Source organism: Archocentrus centrarchus, chromosome 19 (assembly GCF_007364275.1).
Source record: "Archocentrus centrarchus isolate MPI-CPG fArcCen1 chromosome 19, fArcCen1, whole genome shotgun sequence".
In the NCBI taxonomy this organism is placed as follows: Eukaryota; Metazoa; Chordata; class Actinopteri; order Cichliformes; family Cichlidae; genus Archocentrus; species Archocentrus centrarchus.
This window is the reverse complement of record NC_044364.1, coordinates 18,948,411-18,966,147: the sequence shown is the minus strand read 5'-3', so window position 1 is coordinate 18,966,147 and position 17,737 is coordinate 18,948,411. Positions and strand designations below refer to the sequence as shown.

The 17,737-nt window shown below is 40.0% G+C and overlaps 1 protein-coding gene across 2 annotated transcripts in view; it reads left to right on the top strand.

Moving 5' to 3' along the window:
• Positions 1 to 17,737, top strand: part of fmnl1b (formin-like 1b) — a 38,274-nt gene that overhangs the window by 3,690 nt on the left and 16,847 nt on the right. For both annotated transcript variants that reach the window (XM_030754730.1, XM_030754731.1), the window contains exons 2-9: positions 9,343 to 9,426; positions 11,089 to 11,172; positions 12,150 to 12,223; positions 12,623 to 12,706; positions 12,835 to 12,960; positions 16,058 to 16,145; positions 16,487 to 16,563; positions 16,840 to 16,933. In XM_030754730.1, the coding sequence (XP_030610590.1) occupies positions 9,343 to 9,426; positions 11,089 to 11,172; positions 12,150 to 12,223; positions 12,623 to 12,706; positions 12,835 to 12,960; positions 16,058 to 16,145; positions 16,487 to 16,563; positions 16,840 to 16,933 (711 nt within the window). The remainder of the gene's footprint in view (positions 1 to 9,342; positions 9,427 to 11,088; positions 11,173 to 12,149; positions 12,224 to 12,622; positions 12,707 to 12,834; positions 12,961 to 16,057; positions 16,146 to 16,486; positions 16,564 to 16,839; positions 16,934 to 17,737) is intronic.

Genomic DNA, 17,737 nt, shown 5'->3' with positions numbered 1-17,737 from the left:
GCTAATAGATATCTTCACCCCCCAGAGACTGATATGTTAAAATGCTCAACCAAACAGCTGCAGCTCCTCCATTTAAAGTTTATCACTGAACATCAATTCTCAGCTGTGCTTGTAGTGTGGGCACCTTTTGGAGTAAAATGCTGGTATTTTGTTCATCTGTTAGCTCTAATTAGCAGGCATCCATGTTTGTATGAAGCAACTGTGCAACTTAATAACGAAGCGACAACAAACACAGTCACTTCTGAAGACAGGAGAGTCCAAATTGGCCAGCGGGTGGTGACATGTTGTCCTTATATCTTTCATGTACAGTCTATATTGATAACTCAGCTCTTTACTAAAACACTGAACAGCAACTTTTTGCCACTTTATGCGTAGCTATGATTTCACTTTCACTTTTGTAAACCCTCCAGTTATCAAAAAGTCACGTTGAATCACAAACCATTTTTTTTAGGATTTGAATATCCCTATCTAAACCTAAACTACAGTCTGCGTCTCTGCTTTCATTTGAATAGCATTACTGTGTCAGAGTAAACTCAGCCAACGTTGCAGTGGAAGGATTTGTGTGTAAGATACAGTGGGGTCGTGGGATGCCTACTGCAATGAATTAATGTGCCAGCGGCAAGTGTGCCAGCTACTGCAGCACTGTATGAATGCTCAGGTGTCCCCACTCTCCCTGCCTTTTTGCTAAATCATCTCTCTGTCCTTCCAAATACAGATTATCTCTCCCACCTTTATGTCTTGTGCTGAGTGTGCATAACAAATCAAATCTCCTGTGCTTAGTGGTGAAGATACTCTGTCTGCATACAAACCAGTTGCTGCTTGTTTGTGCGCAAACTGCTGCTAGTTTGTGTCTGCAGCGCCTCAGAAGAACAAGCAGAGAGTGTGTCAGAGGGCTTGGGGATGGGAGGTGGATAATGCTTTGTGTGTGTGCAGCCACACGTGTGCATTTGCATGTAATCACCAAGTATTTGTGTGTAAAATAAGCCAGCAGGTTTGTTTGTGAGTCAGCATTTATCGACGCTTTACTCACATTGTGATGCTTTGAAGTGAGGCTGAAATGAAAGAATCGATGCTAAAGCAGCAGAAACCTGCAGTGAACATGCAGCAGAGAGTGACTCTGATAAAGTGACTGCACAAAGGCTTCAGTCACGTCCAAGTTTACAGGGAGCACTTTTGCCTTCAGTGTTTTACATAACACTTTGCATATTTCCCAACAGGGAGTGCAGCAAGTGGGTGGAATTGTAAATGTACATCTGCAGATTTGTGTACTGTACTTACAGACTGATGCACAAAGTTGAGAAAAAAAAACAAGGAAGTCTCTTTTTTTTTTTTAGATGGTCTTCACTTTTTTGCAGGACTAGAAATTATATGTTTAGGTTTCTTTCTGGTGTTGGGGGGGCATTAATTGGAGGGTCTGAGGGTTCAGCTCTAACTCATTTCGATTCTCAGACATTTCATTTCCTGCCTTCTGGTGAGGTTTTTTTAGAGTAAGTTGCATTTTTGTGTAATTAATCCAATTTCAAATAAGAGTACACTTTCTCCTTCAAACCATTATTAAAACAAGATAATCAAGTGTCATATCATCTTGCAGTAATGTTCTCGTTTCACCTTTCAGCACATCTTTTTCCTCTATTTTTGCCCTTTGCCCCTCTGTAGAAGTATGAATTCAGGCACTCCCACGCTGTGAGCTTTAATTCTATTACATTTATTTATCTATTTTTTCTATTCTATTCTAATGAAAGCACAGGGAAATCCACTCAGTTAAAGACAACTTTCTTTTTTATAAAGTTGAATAACTCTTCTGGTTTTTGGTGCAGTGTCTTGCTGTATAATCATGATCTCAATATTGTGTCATGTATGGCTGTGTGGCAGAAAGGGATGGACCCAAATGGAGACAAAACTAAACTCAAATCAGCATTTATTTGCTGAAGGCACAAAGGAACAAAAACACAAAATACAAAAACCAGAATCTCAACCAAGGCTACACAAAAGGCAAAAACCCAAGCCTGGGAGAAAAGGTGAAAACAAAGCACTAAACTGGGGAACGCACAGCTAAGAGGGAAAAACACAGACAACAAAGAACAGAGAAAACCTGAGGGCTTAAATACACACACTTGGTAATCAGGGCAAGTGGAAACAACAGGTGAAACAAATGAAACTAATAACACAGAGGACGCAAAACTAAACACAAAGTACAGGGAACACAAGACTGTCAAAATAAAACAGGAAGTGACCAACCATGACACAGGCAGACTAAACAGAACATGGGGAATAACAGACACAAGAGACACCCCAACACAAGGGAGGGAGACTAAACTCTAAAGCTACGGGAGAGGGCACCTAAACACCACACACGCAAAGAAACAACTCGAAGGGAACTAAAGACTAAACGGGGTCAAGACACAGGAAAGAAAAGAACACAGGGAGGAGCAAACACAGAGACACAGGAAGACAAGGACCCAGGAAAACAGAATGAAAAGCAACTAAACTCAAAGCTGAAATACAAAAGTACAACAAACTGAGAACCTAAACAGTTAGAAAAACCAAGAAATAAAAACAGAAACTACAGCAAAAACAGAACTGCACAAAAGGCACATAAAACACTGGGCCACCAGCCCAGGACCATGACATATTGACTAAAATAATTTTGATCGTGATTTTGTTTGTTTACAGGGCAGCATGGTGGCAATGTGGTTAACACTGTTGTCTCATGGCAAGAAGGTCCTGGGTTTGAATCTTCCTCCCACAGTCAAAAGACATGCAGTTAGTTAGGGGTTAGGTTAATTGGTGATTCTAAATTGTCCATAGCTCTGAATGTGAGTGTGAATGGTTACCTGACTTTCTTTTTTAACCCTGCGACAGACTAGTGACCTTTCCACCATGTAACAATCCATCCATCACATCCATTTTCATCCATTTTCTTCCACTAACAATTAATTTACAATAATTTAAAATTTCTGGGTGGGTATGAGCCGTGCTTTGGATGGAAGTGGTCCTGAATCCAATCCAACCAATCCTGGACAAGCCCCCAAAAATGTTACGATCTCTAAATTCATGGCTCAGAGGAATGCAGCATACAGGGTGCCATATAGTTGCTGCAGTTCTTATAATACAAAAAAAATATTTAAAAAGCAGTATGATTTTCCTCTAAAATGAGTTTAATAAACTAAACTAATGAAACAGGACCGCTCCCAAACGTGCAATGATGGAGGAGAGACAGAGCACTTTGCCTCCTCTGGGTTCATGTGAGGCAGGTGAACTCCACATAAAACTATCAACACAATCAAAACAATTAACACAAAGAATAAATGAGGGAGAGAGAACGGGCTAATAAAGACGATAAAAAGAAATAACAGTTGGAGGGAAATGTGCCGCTGCACCGAGGCACATGCCTCCAAAGACAATATTTATTAAATTAGCATTTCTCCACAAAGTGTAGTTACAACAGTGTATATATCTTGTCTCAAATGTAATTGTTTTTTTCAAACATCCTGACATTTAGCAACTGTGAACAAATCATAAAGAGACAACCAGTGCAAATAATATCAAATAATACTGCAACAGGTGGTTGACTGAAAAGTGCATAGTCAGGATAAAAATAGGAAGTCATCATCATGCATCATTTAGCTTTCTTCTGCCTGCAGGGCACCCTACCCTCCATCTCTGCTACCACTTTAAGCCTCAGAGTCTTGAATTCTCTTGTGGTGTAGTGGCAGGTGTAAAGGTCACTGATTTTATTTTTTAAAGGCACTTAATTTTAAACCATGGCTGGAGGGATTCGTGAGCCTACAAAGTACTGAGGCAGCTTTGGTGCAGGTTGCCATGGAGATAGCCACATGCCTTCACACTTAACATGTCTTAAGAAATAAAAATGAGATGTAGAGGGCATGCAGCCAGCAGCAAGCTTGAGATGAAAATTAAACTCATTAACATGTGAAGCCTGATGACTGCAGTCCCTCACAGGTTGTGCTTCACATTACTGTCACAAACACAACTCCCTGCTGACCCAGTGATGTTAGAGAGGATCGGGCCGTTAACGATGCACCGGGGACATGATTATCCAATTAGATTGAATATTGCATTGTTTGTGCAGGTGAACATACTCAGTGAAAATAAAATTAAGAGACTTTCTAGTCTTTTGGCAAACAAGCTGTGCAGACTGCCAGCTGGGCTGTTTCTGGTTATTAACAAGATTATCTTTTTATATTGTTGCATTTATATTTATTACCAAATCACATTAAAAGGCCAAAGTCAGATTCATCCTGCTAACAGGAGACGAAACAAAATCTATTTAGATGAACACAATCTGCATCATCACAAGCAAGGACAGATAATGACAAGAGCTGACAAAGGAAAATAATTATTAGAGTTACAAAAACAAATACATAAAAAATAAAGTTTGTTTAAACTGCAAAAAACAGGTTAAAAATGTAACAGATCAACAGAGAAAAGTCACCAATTTTTAATCTTAATCGTTTAATCATTTGTTTTCTGCTATTTAAAGGTCAAATATAACCAAGAATTAAAAATATCAGATCAACAAATATCTAAAAAATCATTGTAATTTGTATAAATTATTTTTGGTTTATGTTGCTTGGAAAAAAGTTCATCCCATCTGTGTCGCTGTTTATGGAAAGAGGAATTTTGATCTCCAGGGTCTGAATGTGACTGTAAGGCTGCTTCCTCCTGGAAAAAAACATTAGACAGCACGTCTGTTTATATCATCATGATATGCCTCTCATTATCTTTCTGCACTATCAGATGATTTCTGTACTAGGTGTAGTTACAATGTCTCACTTATGTAAAGTATTTTTATAGCTTTGCCTAGGTCCATGTTGAGCATCGTAGACTGCCTGTTTATATTATTAGCTGCGAGCAAAAAATCTTTTGTTGCCGTTAAAGATTTAAAAATTTTTCATGGTTGAAACAGCACCTGTGTGAATAATGAGGACCTAGGTTAGTATTTTTGTGGGAATATTGTTACTTTACTACATCAAAATCAAAACATTTGGAGGCCAGAACTGGAAAATTCTGCCTGAAACCTCACTTCTTCTCTATTGCTTTTCATGCATGTGTGTGTGCAAGTGCAAATGGGTGCATTTGCAGTAGCTTCTGCTGGTTTTTGTATCTTTACAATAAACTGATCAGAATCTGGATCAATGTCATCAAAAGTCTAAAACTCATGTTTACCACAGTCAGAGTTGGAAGATATTATCCCTTTGCTTAAGAAACACAACATAGAAATACTGAAATGGAGCGCACGTGCATCAGCTAATTAGTGCTGAGGAACATACTAATGAAATAAAACAGATTTATTTAAATTCAAATTCATCTCTGCTGCACTGATGTAACCTGTAACTCTGACCATGAACACCACAGCTGCTCTGCACCACCCAACACAGTTACTGTAAACTCGCCACAGTACAGCAAACTGACCTGTTTATGCTGACTAGTATTTGAACACCACAAAGTTAGCGTACCTCAGTTTGTTCTGTAGGACATTTCACAATATGAAAAACAACAACAACTTCACATCATATAAAATATCTGATTTAAAAAAAAAATGAGGACATTGCCAGTTTATCAGAGGTCCCTGAGCAGTCCTTCCCTTTAAGTCTAACCTCTCTGCTTCCTCTCCTGTCCTCTTCCTTCCATGGATACACCAACAGGATTGCCTTTTATGTGTTGTTGTTCCTCCATTTAGACGCAGATTGGTTTGATGTTTGAAGGCAGTGATGGGAAATTAAAGCTTCCCTCAGATGTTAAACCTACAATAATGAGTCTGTTTTGGAAATGTGAGGAGTAGAAAGTACAGATATGTGTGTGAAACTGTGGAGAGCAAAAGTAAAAAGTAGACAGAAAAATAAATAACCAAGTAAATTACAGATGCCAGAAAATTCTATTTAAGTACAGATATGAAGTATTTGTACTTTGTTACTTCCCACCTCTGTGAAGAACATACTTCTTGCATCATTTGTTAGTGTAATTCACCACCATCAGAGGAGAGGAAGGAGAGAGCAGCAGCAGCAGGTCAGCTGATCACAGCCTGCACACCAACATCATTTACTGCAGCTCACAATAGAAAGTTGTGATTCTTCTCCCCATGCAGAACCACTACAGCTGAATTTAGGGTTCCTCCACCTTCTGAATCCCACTGTAACCCCTGAGTATCCTCATGTTGGTGTTTAGGTGGAGGCACAGTCACCCTCTGCTATGGAGGACACAGAGAATAGAGTGTGTTTAAATTCCCTTTCACCGTTTGTGTCCTACATAACAGATTCAAGCTGAGTGCATTCAATAGAATTCAAATTTAGATCGGAATAATGTTTGTGTTCTCATTTAATATTATTTTATATTATTACAATAATATATAATGAGGTTCATTTAGCTTTACAGAAAAATAGCAGGTAGAAACATCCTCCAAAGAACTACTTTTACTTTCTTACTGTGAGTACATTTCAGAGCCTGTACTTTTTTTTACTTTTACTTGAATAAAGAAGTTGAACCAGTACTTCAACTTTTACCAGAGTAGTTTTTAACACAAGTACTTGTACTTCTAATTAAGTACAGAATGTGAGTACTTTTGCCACCTCTGACACCATAATTCATATTAAAATGCTCCACAAAGCACCAACACCTCAAACACAATGGCTTGTGTTGACACATCTGAAAGTGGCCACTCCCCTCACTCTACACCTGACTAATATCCAAGTAGATGACTAACAACAGAAACATCCAGTAGTTTGCAGTATAGTGGCCAATAGAGGAACTGCAGTTTTTACACCTGCTTGATTTTTTTTTTTAACCATGCAGTTAGCCACCCACAAGGATTCGGGTCATTGCACGATGGCAGAGAACAAAATACAACAAAGCCAGTCTAGTATGCGTATCAGTCTAGGATGAGAAGGAAAAAGCCAGGAATTTCTTTTTCAGGATTTAGTAAGCAGGGCTGGGATTGTGGTCTCAGTCTGACTAGAATCAAGTCAGGCATTTGGGACTGGTTCATCAGATGTGGTCGATTACATCAGGAGCGACTTCTCTGCTAAAAGGCAAAGAAGACGCTATGATTTCAGCTCTGAGAACGACACCGCTTCTGTGTTTTTGGGTCAGATGGGTGACACATCCTCAGTGTGATGTTACTACACCACAGTTTTGTTGTTGACTGCTGATGTTGTGTTTTAAAGGGGTCCCTGGAAAACACCAGCGTTTTTTATTGGTTTCCATCCGGCCACATGTAACCAGCTATTGATCTATCACTTCATTCATCAGGCTTGATTTATCAGATTTAGGTCCAGCATTGATCTACTGACCCCATTCCTCAGATTAGTGCGCCTGGTCGCAGAAGTAGAGGCCTCTGGACGAACAAAAACCTATGACTTACATTTAATAGATACAATGGTCTGAATGTGTTTGTTGGTGCTGTGTTTCAGCTGATGATCAGCTGTTGTTCTGTCACTGACTTGGGTGATGAGGCATGAGTGTCTCAGGATGTCAGATTAGATATGAGTAGCTTTGTGTCATCCTTGAGTGGGAGTATCATGTTTCACACGTCTGGGTTATAATTATTGCAGCTCATGTGTCTGTCTTTGTTATGTGGGACACCACCCATGCTTTCAGTTTTGAAAAAGGAAGGAGTGCGGTGACACTCTCTTATCCTTTCTGTCTTTTTCTCAGAAGCCTTTATAATTTGATGTCAGTTACCATAAACACAAGCAAGTCTGACTGCTCTTTCAAACGGCTGACAGGAGTTCAGGACGAGCAGTTTGCTGGCTTGCTTTTTATCAAAGTGCAGGATCAGCTGATGCTCTTCAGAACCAATTGTGACCTCAAATCCTCCTTTGAAATGTAGGTTATACGTGAGTAATGTGAGCATGATGCTGCAGTGTAACACGACAACAAACAGCTGATAATGCCAAAGACCTCTGACTCTCAGAGTGACTCACTGCCAGGCTTATAACAGGGCTTGTAGCAAAGTCTTTAATTATTGAAAATGTTTTCAGGGGCCCTGAGGAGAGACAGTGTTTGTGGTCATATTGTTTCTCCATAGTCAGACGTTAACATGACTGTTTCTAGGCACAGAATGCGTCTGTAAATAATTCAGAGCACAACGAGATCAATGATTATATAGGTTACTGTGGACTGGGCCAATCGACTGTGTAGAAACGATGGAAGTAGCCTCCATGACATCATCCGCTGGTTTCAAAGCAAATGCTAGCAAGCACTGCCAGCAAACGGCATCCAGTACCTGCACAATAGCAACGCGGGGACACAGATTCCTGTTATTTAGTGCTAAGTAACAGATTAATGAAATACTAGAATTTGGCTCAGCAAAACTGAATCACAAGCTTCCTGGATGGTCTGTTTCTACACAGCAAGCCGCAGTATTAATCAAATCATTTCATTAAAGTGCACCAACAGGTTCAGCTTAGTGACTCCAGCTATTGCAGATGAAGCCCAGGAGCCAGTGATTGATTACAATAGCCTGTGTTAAGCCTTTAAAATGTAAATGGGTGCATCTAAAGTCTCCACATTCTCACACAGACTCACAGCTCCAAGTGGCCACCGGAGGAACCGCAGTTTTTGGCATGTCAGTGATTAATTTTTTCAGCCCTGAAGGCAACACCCAACTCAGTGTGAGCCAGTTACATGGCTGCCTTTTCAAAGTCCTGATCCTTCTGACGGTGCATTGATTCTGGCCTTCAGTGCCTCCTTATTGATAAATCTGATTGCAAAGTAGGCTGAAGGCTATTACGTTATCTACTGCAGATATAATGTACAGCTGCAGTGTCTTTGTGTGTGATGAGCTTGGTCCAACCTCACAAAATATCATTATTTGGTCTCTTTAGAAAAGCAAAACAAAACCCACACAAAGAAACAAACACATTTCTGACAGTTTGTCCCATAAATTTATCTCTGAGAATGACTTGAGGGAGGAATGGGAGTAAAAATCCTACGATAATAACTCAGGATTTGAGTTTAAAGTCATAGATTTATGAGGAAAACTGGCACATTTACATTAAAAAAACTTGGAATAGTGTTGTTGGTTTTTGTTGGTCTGAGTGTGCACTTTTAAATGTAGCATCATGTTAATATGCTGAAACTATGAACAGCCTGTGTTGAGTAACATTTACCAGCTTCACCATCATAATTTAGTTGATTAGCATCTTTTAGAATCACAAACTTCAATGTGGGACACACCTTTTTCCTAAAACACACATTAACATTTGACTGACAAAATGGGTGACGTTTGTGATTTCAGACGGACTTGGAAGTAATCAGAATGATTATAATTCTGCATCCAATACACAGATTCACCTTTTTAACATCTGTTTCTGCTTCCAGAACACGATGAATCTTCCTCCAGACAAGGTGAAGATCCTCAACCAGTATGACAACGAGAAGAAGTGGGAGCTGATTTGTGACCAGGTAGATTTAGAATTTTTTTCTGCAATTTTTTTTAATGGCCTTTATTTGCTTCATTTTTATTGTGCTTAATTATATTAACTTAAAATGTTTTTTTTTTTCATGTTTTAGGGGGGTTACTTTACATATCACTGGCAGTTATTTCCCCCAAACAGATAAGAAATAAATGACAAAAAGACTAAAAAGGACTATATGAATGCTGACTGTGTAGGTCAATATCAGTATTGTATAGGACATGGGCTGGACCCTCATACAATTACAGTTTTAGTTTTATTCTCTCTGCTGTAGCCCCAGTGGCCTTTAATGGTCAGAGAACAAGTACTGAACAAATAAACAAAAAAGGTCTACAAGCAGAAGCTGCTCTGATTTAGGACCATTTAAGATGTATAAATTCTTATTAATGCTCATCAGGGAAAGACTGCCTCAGACCGTCCTACTACCTACCTGAGGTCTGTGGGCTTTTCCATGAGTGGACACACTACTTTAGAATACATTAGTCCAGGGGTGGCCAACTCCAGGCCTCGAGAGCCGGTGTCCTGCAGGTTTTAGATGTGTTCCTGATCCAACACACCTGAATCAAATGGCTGAATTACCTCCTCAGTATGCAGTCAAGTTCTCCAGATTCCTGCTAATGACTTCTATATGTGATTCAGGTGTGTTGGATCAGGAACACATCTAAAACCTGCAGGACACCGGCTCTCGAGGCCTGGAGTTGGCCACCCCTGCACTAGTCAGTAGGCAGTTATTTCAAACCGATCGCTTTTCTCAAACATAAGGTGTCTGCAGTGCGGCATCTTCTCATAGAGATGTAAGGAGTGGTCCACCTTTGAAAATCTGACATCCCTCATTTAAACATGAGGTTCCCTCGCCGCTCTAAATCCTGCTCTGTAGTTCAGTTCATTTTAATAGGCTTGAAGTGTAAACAGACATCAGACGACAACTCGATAACCAGTCAAACTCAAACACAAGCGCAGACGCCAGCTTTCAAGGCTTCAAACTCTGATGATGTCGTTCATGCCTCAGAGATTTAAACTTCTTTCCAGGCTGTTACATTTTTGGTGCAAATGCTCAAAAGAGCTCTCACAATCCAAAACCCAAAGGCCCTGTGGGTAATTTTTCTCTGTGACACGCACTGCTGCCAGGCTACAGGCTGCAGGCACGGTGTAAAATGTAATGCGATGGTGTAATACAAGAAGTTTTGTTTGATAAATGAGGCTCTATTATAACGTCTTGCAGGACGGCTGAATAGCAAACATAAGAAAGCAACACGCACACACATATATAAATACACGCACACAAGAAAGCTCATCAATATTGTATGTCACCATAGTAACTACAGGATGGACCATAACAACCTGTGTGCGTTGATGTGAGAGTGACAGAGGAAGCCTGTCGCTGTTACACAGCTTCTCGCTCAGCTTTTAACACATAAACAAGCTGACGGGTTCTTTTCTTGAATTAAAGGCCATGAATGGAGCTGCTTCAGCTGAACCGTGTGTGTGACTGTAGCTGCTGCACGGTGCTTGAATCATTTCATGCATTTGCATAAGAGAGGCGGTGTAATCAGACTGCCTGCGTGCAGCTCCGGCTGAGCTCTGCCCGTGGCTGCAGCGCTGCAATCAAACATGATTACAGTTCTTATTTGCTTCTTTTCTCCATCTTTAGGAGCGCTTTCAAGTGAAGAATCCACCATCTGCTTATTTGGAGAAGCTGAAAAGCTACGTGGATCATGGAGGAGTCAGTCGAAAGGTACACCGGAGCAAACTCAAACCAAACATTTCAATTTCTCTTTGGCTTTAAAAAAAAAAAAACCTTTAAAAAGGCCTTATCGATTTTTGACTTTTTGATAAAATTCTTGAGCTTTTTGTGGCAGGAAATAGAAGAGCACCACAAATATTTCACTGCAGGCTTATCTGATAAATCCTTCTGATTAACTATTCACACAAATATTTGTTTGATAAAGTTGGGCCTCTGTGTTCAGGCACAGTTATTTTGTGGGCTGTTATTATTCATCTGTGCTTATTAAAAATGTTGGGCACCCATGTTCACAGCAGCAAATACATCAAATATCTTCATTATGTTATATAAAGACAATATATAAAGTAATCCTGTATTAAGTCTTGCAGAGAACCCAAGAAAAGCCTTCACAGAGCAGGCACATTAACATTTTCACTAACTAGCCAACCTGTGATTTGCTTGAAATGTTTGTATTTAATTTAGCAAAAAATAATAAAAGAAAACCACCAAGCTGCCCTTGCAAGCCAAGCTTTTATTAAGTAATTCCAACACTCATTATCGACACGTCCAACTACATTAATAAGAGTGTTTTGGCCCACTCTCCTTCACACTGGTGCTTCAGCTCAAGCCCAAATCCTCACCTGCAGAGGCCTGTGGAGTCTGAGATGGCGCTCTTGGGTCTTTTGTAATTTCTTTGAGCATTTTTGTGGCTTTAAATTTCCCAGGGAGATTGTGTGATTGCGTTAACACACATCTGAATGCTCCAGACCAGCACACTGCAAAAATTATGCTTTTATAGAGGTTCTCATACTTGCTGATGATGACTTAATCAAGTGCATTTGATTAGCAGCACCTAAAGGACAAATAATAAATATATACGTCATTTTTAGAATCCCCAGAATCCAGCAGTTAATCTATAGAGCTGTTAATGAGTGTAAGATCTCTTTAAGCATTTCTTGACCACAGACTCAGCATATGTGCTATATCAGTTTAAGAGACGTGTCCAGGAATCCACACAGATCCTGAGAGAGCTGGAGATTTCCCTGAGGACCAATCATATCGGGTGAGTGCCCCCCCCCCCCCCCCACACACACACACACATGGAGAAAATAATATTGTACTGTTGTTGGAGTTAAGAAGCTGATTATATCACACAAATTAAACTGGAGCCTGACATAAAAGTTTTAATATTCCAACCAACCGCATCACATTTAATGAAACATTTTTTGGCTATGAGCAAAATTTTGACCTTAAACTTTATACAAACACAATAAATAACAACGTAAATATTATTTAAAACACTTCCTTCATCGTTTCTCTCCTTGCTCTGCCTGAGAGTGAATGTTAGAGCATAGGTTGTGTCTCTGAGTCATGTGCTCTCCTTATTTCTTGAAGGTTTTAAAAGATTTTAAATCCGTAAATGTTACTGTAGTTAAATTCTTTTTGTTTCATCCTCCTGCAGCTGGGCTCAGGAGTTCCTAAATGAGGAGAACCAGGGTTTGGACATTCTCGTGGATTATCTGTCTGTCGCCCACAGCGCTGTCACGTAGGTATCAGCTCAAAAACGTCCCAGAGCAATCACAGCTGAGCTGTTTCTCTCACACAGCCACTGATTGAAACTGACTTGCTCAAGAAGGCCATAAAAGCTAACATTACTTTGACTGTGGCTCCCAGGTATGAGGTGGAGACTTTGGACAATGGCACGCAGCCCGCAGACAAACCAGTGGAAGATCTGAGAAGAAGTGCCAGCAACTCACCAACACACAGCACTTTGAGGAGCAGCAAAGGCTTCACAGTCAGGTATGATCGATGCTGATAAATGTACAGCGGACTTCCATTTGTCTGAATGTCTGTGCATTACATTAAAATGTAGGTTATGTTATCTAATAATGATTTATTAATGTTAATGCTATTCAGAACAAAAATGAGAAAAGCAAAATGTAGAACTAACTCTGATCGCCATAAAGTTTTCAATAATAACTGTTTTCACCAAAAATATCCAAAGGTATGTGGACAGCAGCCCCATCCTCCGTATCTCATCTCAAATTTTATTTGAGTTTTTTAAACATGGCTGCAGGGACCTGCTTCCATTAAGCTGATCTAATCATAGCAGTTTGTTCTCATCCCCGGGGTGTCAATTAGTACTGCTTCATCAAAGCTGCCAATGGAGCTAATTTACACAAGTGTCCTTTGGCGTGTGTGCTGTGATGCACTGGTTTAATGCATAAGTGGGAGTTACTGTATCAGTCACTCCCAACAGGCCACTAGGGAATGCTACTATTCTTAAGAGGCCTGTTTGAACCCTAGCCATGACCTTCTCCTGACCTTCACCAAGTTGTTTGGATCATTTATTTATCCCAGAAAAAAAGCATCTTAAATATAAAAATCATATGTTAACTTGTAAATAAGGGAGCCACAGCCACATATAAAATGGCTTAAAAAAGTAAAATGGTGCAAGGCTCAGTATCTTAACAGATATCTTAATAAGGTCCAAACTAATCTCAAATCAAATAAATCTAATTAAATAATAATAATAATAATAGGACAAAAAAAAAATCCATGTCCAGGCGTCTAAGGTTGGTTTGGGTAGTTTGGGCTGATAAACCACGCTACGCTGTGGGCATGCTGGCTTGTGTGTAGACGTCCCACAGCAGCTGTAGATGCATCTTTCTTATCTTTCTGATGGGAAGCAGCTGCATTCCTCTCATAGTGAAGATACTTCAGTACGTAAGCATTTAGTGGCCTTTTGTTCAGATGGTGTCTGTGTTTATGTGTGAATGTGAGACATTTCGGTAAGTGATGCTAAATATTATCAGAGTATGTGTGCACACTTTTTACTGGTGCTCAGTGGTTTTGCTGTCGTCAGCAGAGTGATTTAAAGCATTTACTGCAGGTGCCACTTTCTTTCACAGCACATCTTAAAAGAGAATCTGTGGCGATCACAGTGTCTAAGGCTGATCTTTAAATACATCCATTATTTTAATCTTAATTCATGATATCGTTGAGATTTCTTGCCATAATTTCTCCTGAAAATAAGAACTGAAAAATGTGATGAAATGGGTAATAATCATTGGCCTTATTTTCATTTCTTGCTTTCCATCATGTTTAAAGAATTTGGTTTGAAAATAGGGATTCAGTGGGATTATAGATCATTCTGATCAATTAGATTTTTTTTATCACAGCAAACAGTCGCCTCAAGGCGATATTATAAGATAAAGACTTTACAATAATACAGAGAAACCCGAGAAACAGTCGAAATGACCCCCTATGAACAAGCACTTGGTGACAGTGGGAAGGAAAAAACTCGCTTTTAACAGGAAGAAACCTCCAGCAGAACCAGGCTCAGGGAGGGGACAGCACAAAAGACATGCTGTCGAAGAGAGCCAGAGATTAATAACTAATGATTAAATGCAGAGCTGAGTATAAACAGAGTAAAAAGAGGTGAATGACAAAGAAACACTCGGTGCATTATGGGAACCCCTCAGCAGCCTAGGCCTATCGCAGCATAACTAAGGGATGGTTCAGGGTCACCTGATCCAGCCCTAACTATAAGCTTGATCAAAAAGGAAAGTTTTAAGCCTAATCTTAAAAATAGAGTGGGTGTCTGTCTCCTGAATCCAAGCTGGGAGCTGGTTCCACAGAAGAGGGGCCTGAAAGCTGAAGGCTCTGCCTCCCATTCTACTCTTAAGTATCTGAGGAACCACAAGTAAGCCAGCAGTCTGAGAGCAAAGTGTGCTGTTGGGGTGATATAGGACTATAAGGTCTTTGATATAAGATGGGGCCTGATTATTCAAGATCTTGTATGCAGAGCTGGGAAGTAACAAAGTACAAATACTTAATTACTGTACTTAAATAGAGTTTAGTAAAGTATCTCTATTTCACTTGAATATGTATTTTTCTAACTACTTTTTACTTTTGCTCCCCACATTTTCACACGAATATCTGTACTATCTACTCCTCACATTTTCAAAACCGACTCGTTACTTTAGGTTTAACATCTGAGGGAAGCTTTTATTTCATGTCACTGCCTTCAAACATTTAACTGACCTGAGCCTAAATGGAGGAACAACAACACATAAAAGACAGTCCTGTTGGTGTATCCATCACTGGAGCTTATCACATGCAAGGAGATGAAATGTATAAAAATATAATTCATGCATCATTTATAGCGCTGTACTCAGGTCGTGTCTGTAAGTTGTGGTCCTGGTACTTCAGCATCTAGCTTGTGCTGCAGAAGAGGAGCGAGCATAAAGGCAGAAATGTTTTTAAAGCGGCAGGTCATTTCAGATGCATCGTTTCTATCAGCAAACACACAAACTGTTTGTGTGCAGTTTTGTGTCTGCGAGCTGAAGGTCCAGAAAATTCACTCAGCGAGGGAGAAGGATGGAAGAAAGAGGACAGGAGAGGAAGCAGAAAGGTTAGATTTAAAGGGAAGGACTGCTCAGGGACATTTATTAAACTGGAAATTTAAAGTTTACATGTAATGTCCTCTTTTTTTTTTTAAATCAGATGTTGGTGTTGTATATGATGTGGTTGTGAAGGGTTTTTTCAGGTGTACTGTGTGTCACTCAAATACTTTGCAGTTTAGTGCAGGATAAACAGGTCAGCTTGTCCTGCTGTGGTGAGTTTACAGTAACTGTGTTGGATGGTGCAGAGCAGCTGTGGTGCTCACGGTCAGAGTCACAGCTTACATCATAAAGTCAGAATAAACAGCATACTGTCAGCATAGGGAATGAAATCAGGCAAGATAGCTCATGAAATACTGGGGTACATCTTGTTGAACCCCATTTTTTTTTTAATGGGGGGTGGGTGGGGGGGTTAACACATTATTATATCCATTAAATATACTTCTATTACTATGGTGAGACTCACATGGCTGATTTTCTCTCTAAAACAGGAAAGCCTCAAGGAACTCACGTGCTGCAAGCCAGAAAGATGATGTTCATCTCTGCATCATGTGTCTACGTGCCATCATGAATTACCAGGTACTTCAAGCCACTTACACACAGTTTAATATTATTATCTATCTGCGGAGTTGGACTTCCATATATTTCTTACACGTTGGGGAGAAACGTGTGAAAGTCAGATTTCCAAACGGAGGGTCAGATTAGATCATAATTAGGACAAATACTGATGACTGGTCATACTGTAAGTTGAATTTTATAGTGTTTGATATGAACAGTTCATATTATTTTCTGGTGCACACAAGAATGCTTGAATGTGATTACGGGCACTTGATCCAGTCATGTGCTTCATTTAATTCTTAAATCTCATTACAGTAGATGAATGGCTGGCACACTTTTTTCCATTTGTATTTTTTCCTTAGTCGGGGTTCAACCAAGTGATGAAGCATCCCTCCTGCGTCAACGAGATCACACTCAGCCTCAATGACAGAAACCCGAGGTTAACACCACGCACAGCCTGAAAACACAGTTATACTGAACTAAAAATTACATCAGCTATGAAAATAAAAACCTTTGCCGTAGTTTTACTGATGTGATTGTCTGAAAGGTGTTAGTGTTCAGGAGGGATTTTAAAGTTGTAGCTGGATATTTCATGACTGCTTTGGTGTTTAAAAAAAGGAAAAACTTACAATCAAAATAGATTACTATTAATTTTCTTTTGCAAAAATATGAACTTGTAAAGTAACTTAACCTATGAAATAAATCTCCTTCTCAGGACCAAAGCTCTGGTGCTGGAGCTGCTGGCAGCCGTGTGTTTGGTGAGGGGAGGTCACGATATCATCCTTGCTGCCTTCGACAACTTCAAAGAGGTCAGACGGGTCGCTGCGGTGACAGCCATCTAATTCTGAGGGGTTTGGTTGGTAGCTGAGCCACTTTAAGAGCTTCCTGTTCTGTGTGGTTAATATTCATTTAAGCCCAACCAATATATGATTTTTAAAATCAACAATGAGATTTTTCTTTCTTCCAGATACATAAAAGAAACAGATTTCCCTGTAATTTCCTGTGCTATTTTAGCCAGATTTTTATAGTCAAGGGAACATTACTAACAGTGATCAGAAGTGCTCCTTCTGCACCCCTGATCCTACAGTGATCACAGATACTCTGAGACCTTTATTACAGATGTTGTAATGTATATTACTAATGTGGGAGGAAACTGGAGTACCCACACAGGAACAGGGAGATCAGACGAAGCTGGCCAGTGGTTTCTTCTTTCTGTGATGACCAGTGATGACTCATCTCACATTCACACATCTTTTTAAGTGATCTGAAGCTTAACATAGACCCATGTCACTGCACCCATATACCAGCAGGTTAGGGAGGGGGACCCCAGGCCGCGCTGCCCCCCATCAGCTGCTCCGTCCAGCTGTTCCTCCGCCATACAAAACTGACTAAAGAGGTGTAAATATGTGAAACAGTTGCTGAGCGGCCTCTCACTTCTCCTTGGCCTTCTCTTGTCTTTGCCTGAGAAGGCAGCACCTGTTGCTTCCTGCGGCTGCAGTGACACAGAAGCATAAACCTGAGCTTGGAGCGCTTATTATTAGAAAACATCTACTGTAGGAGGTTAGAAAGGTTAGAAAGCTGCCCTACAACAAGTGGCACCATTCAGTGCAATG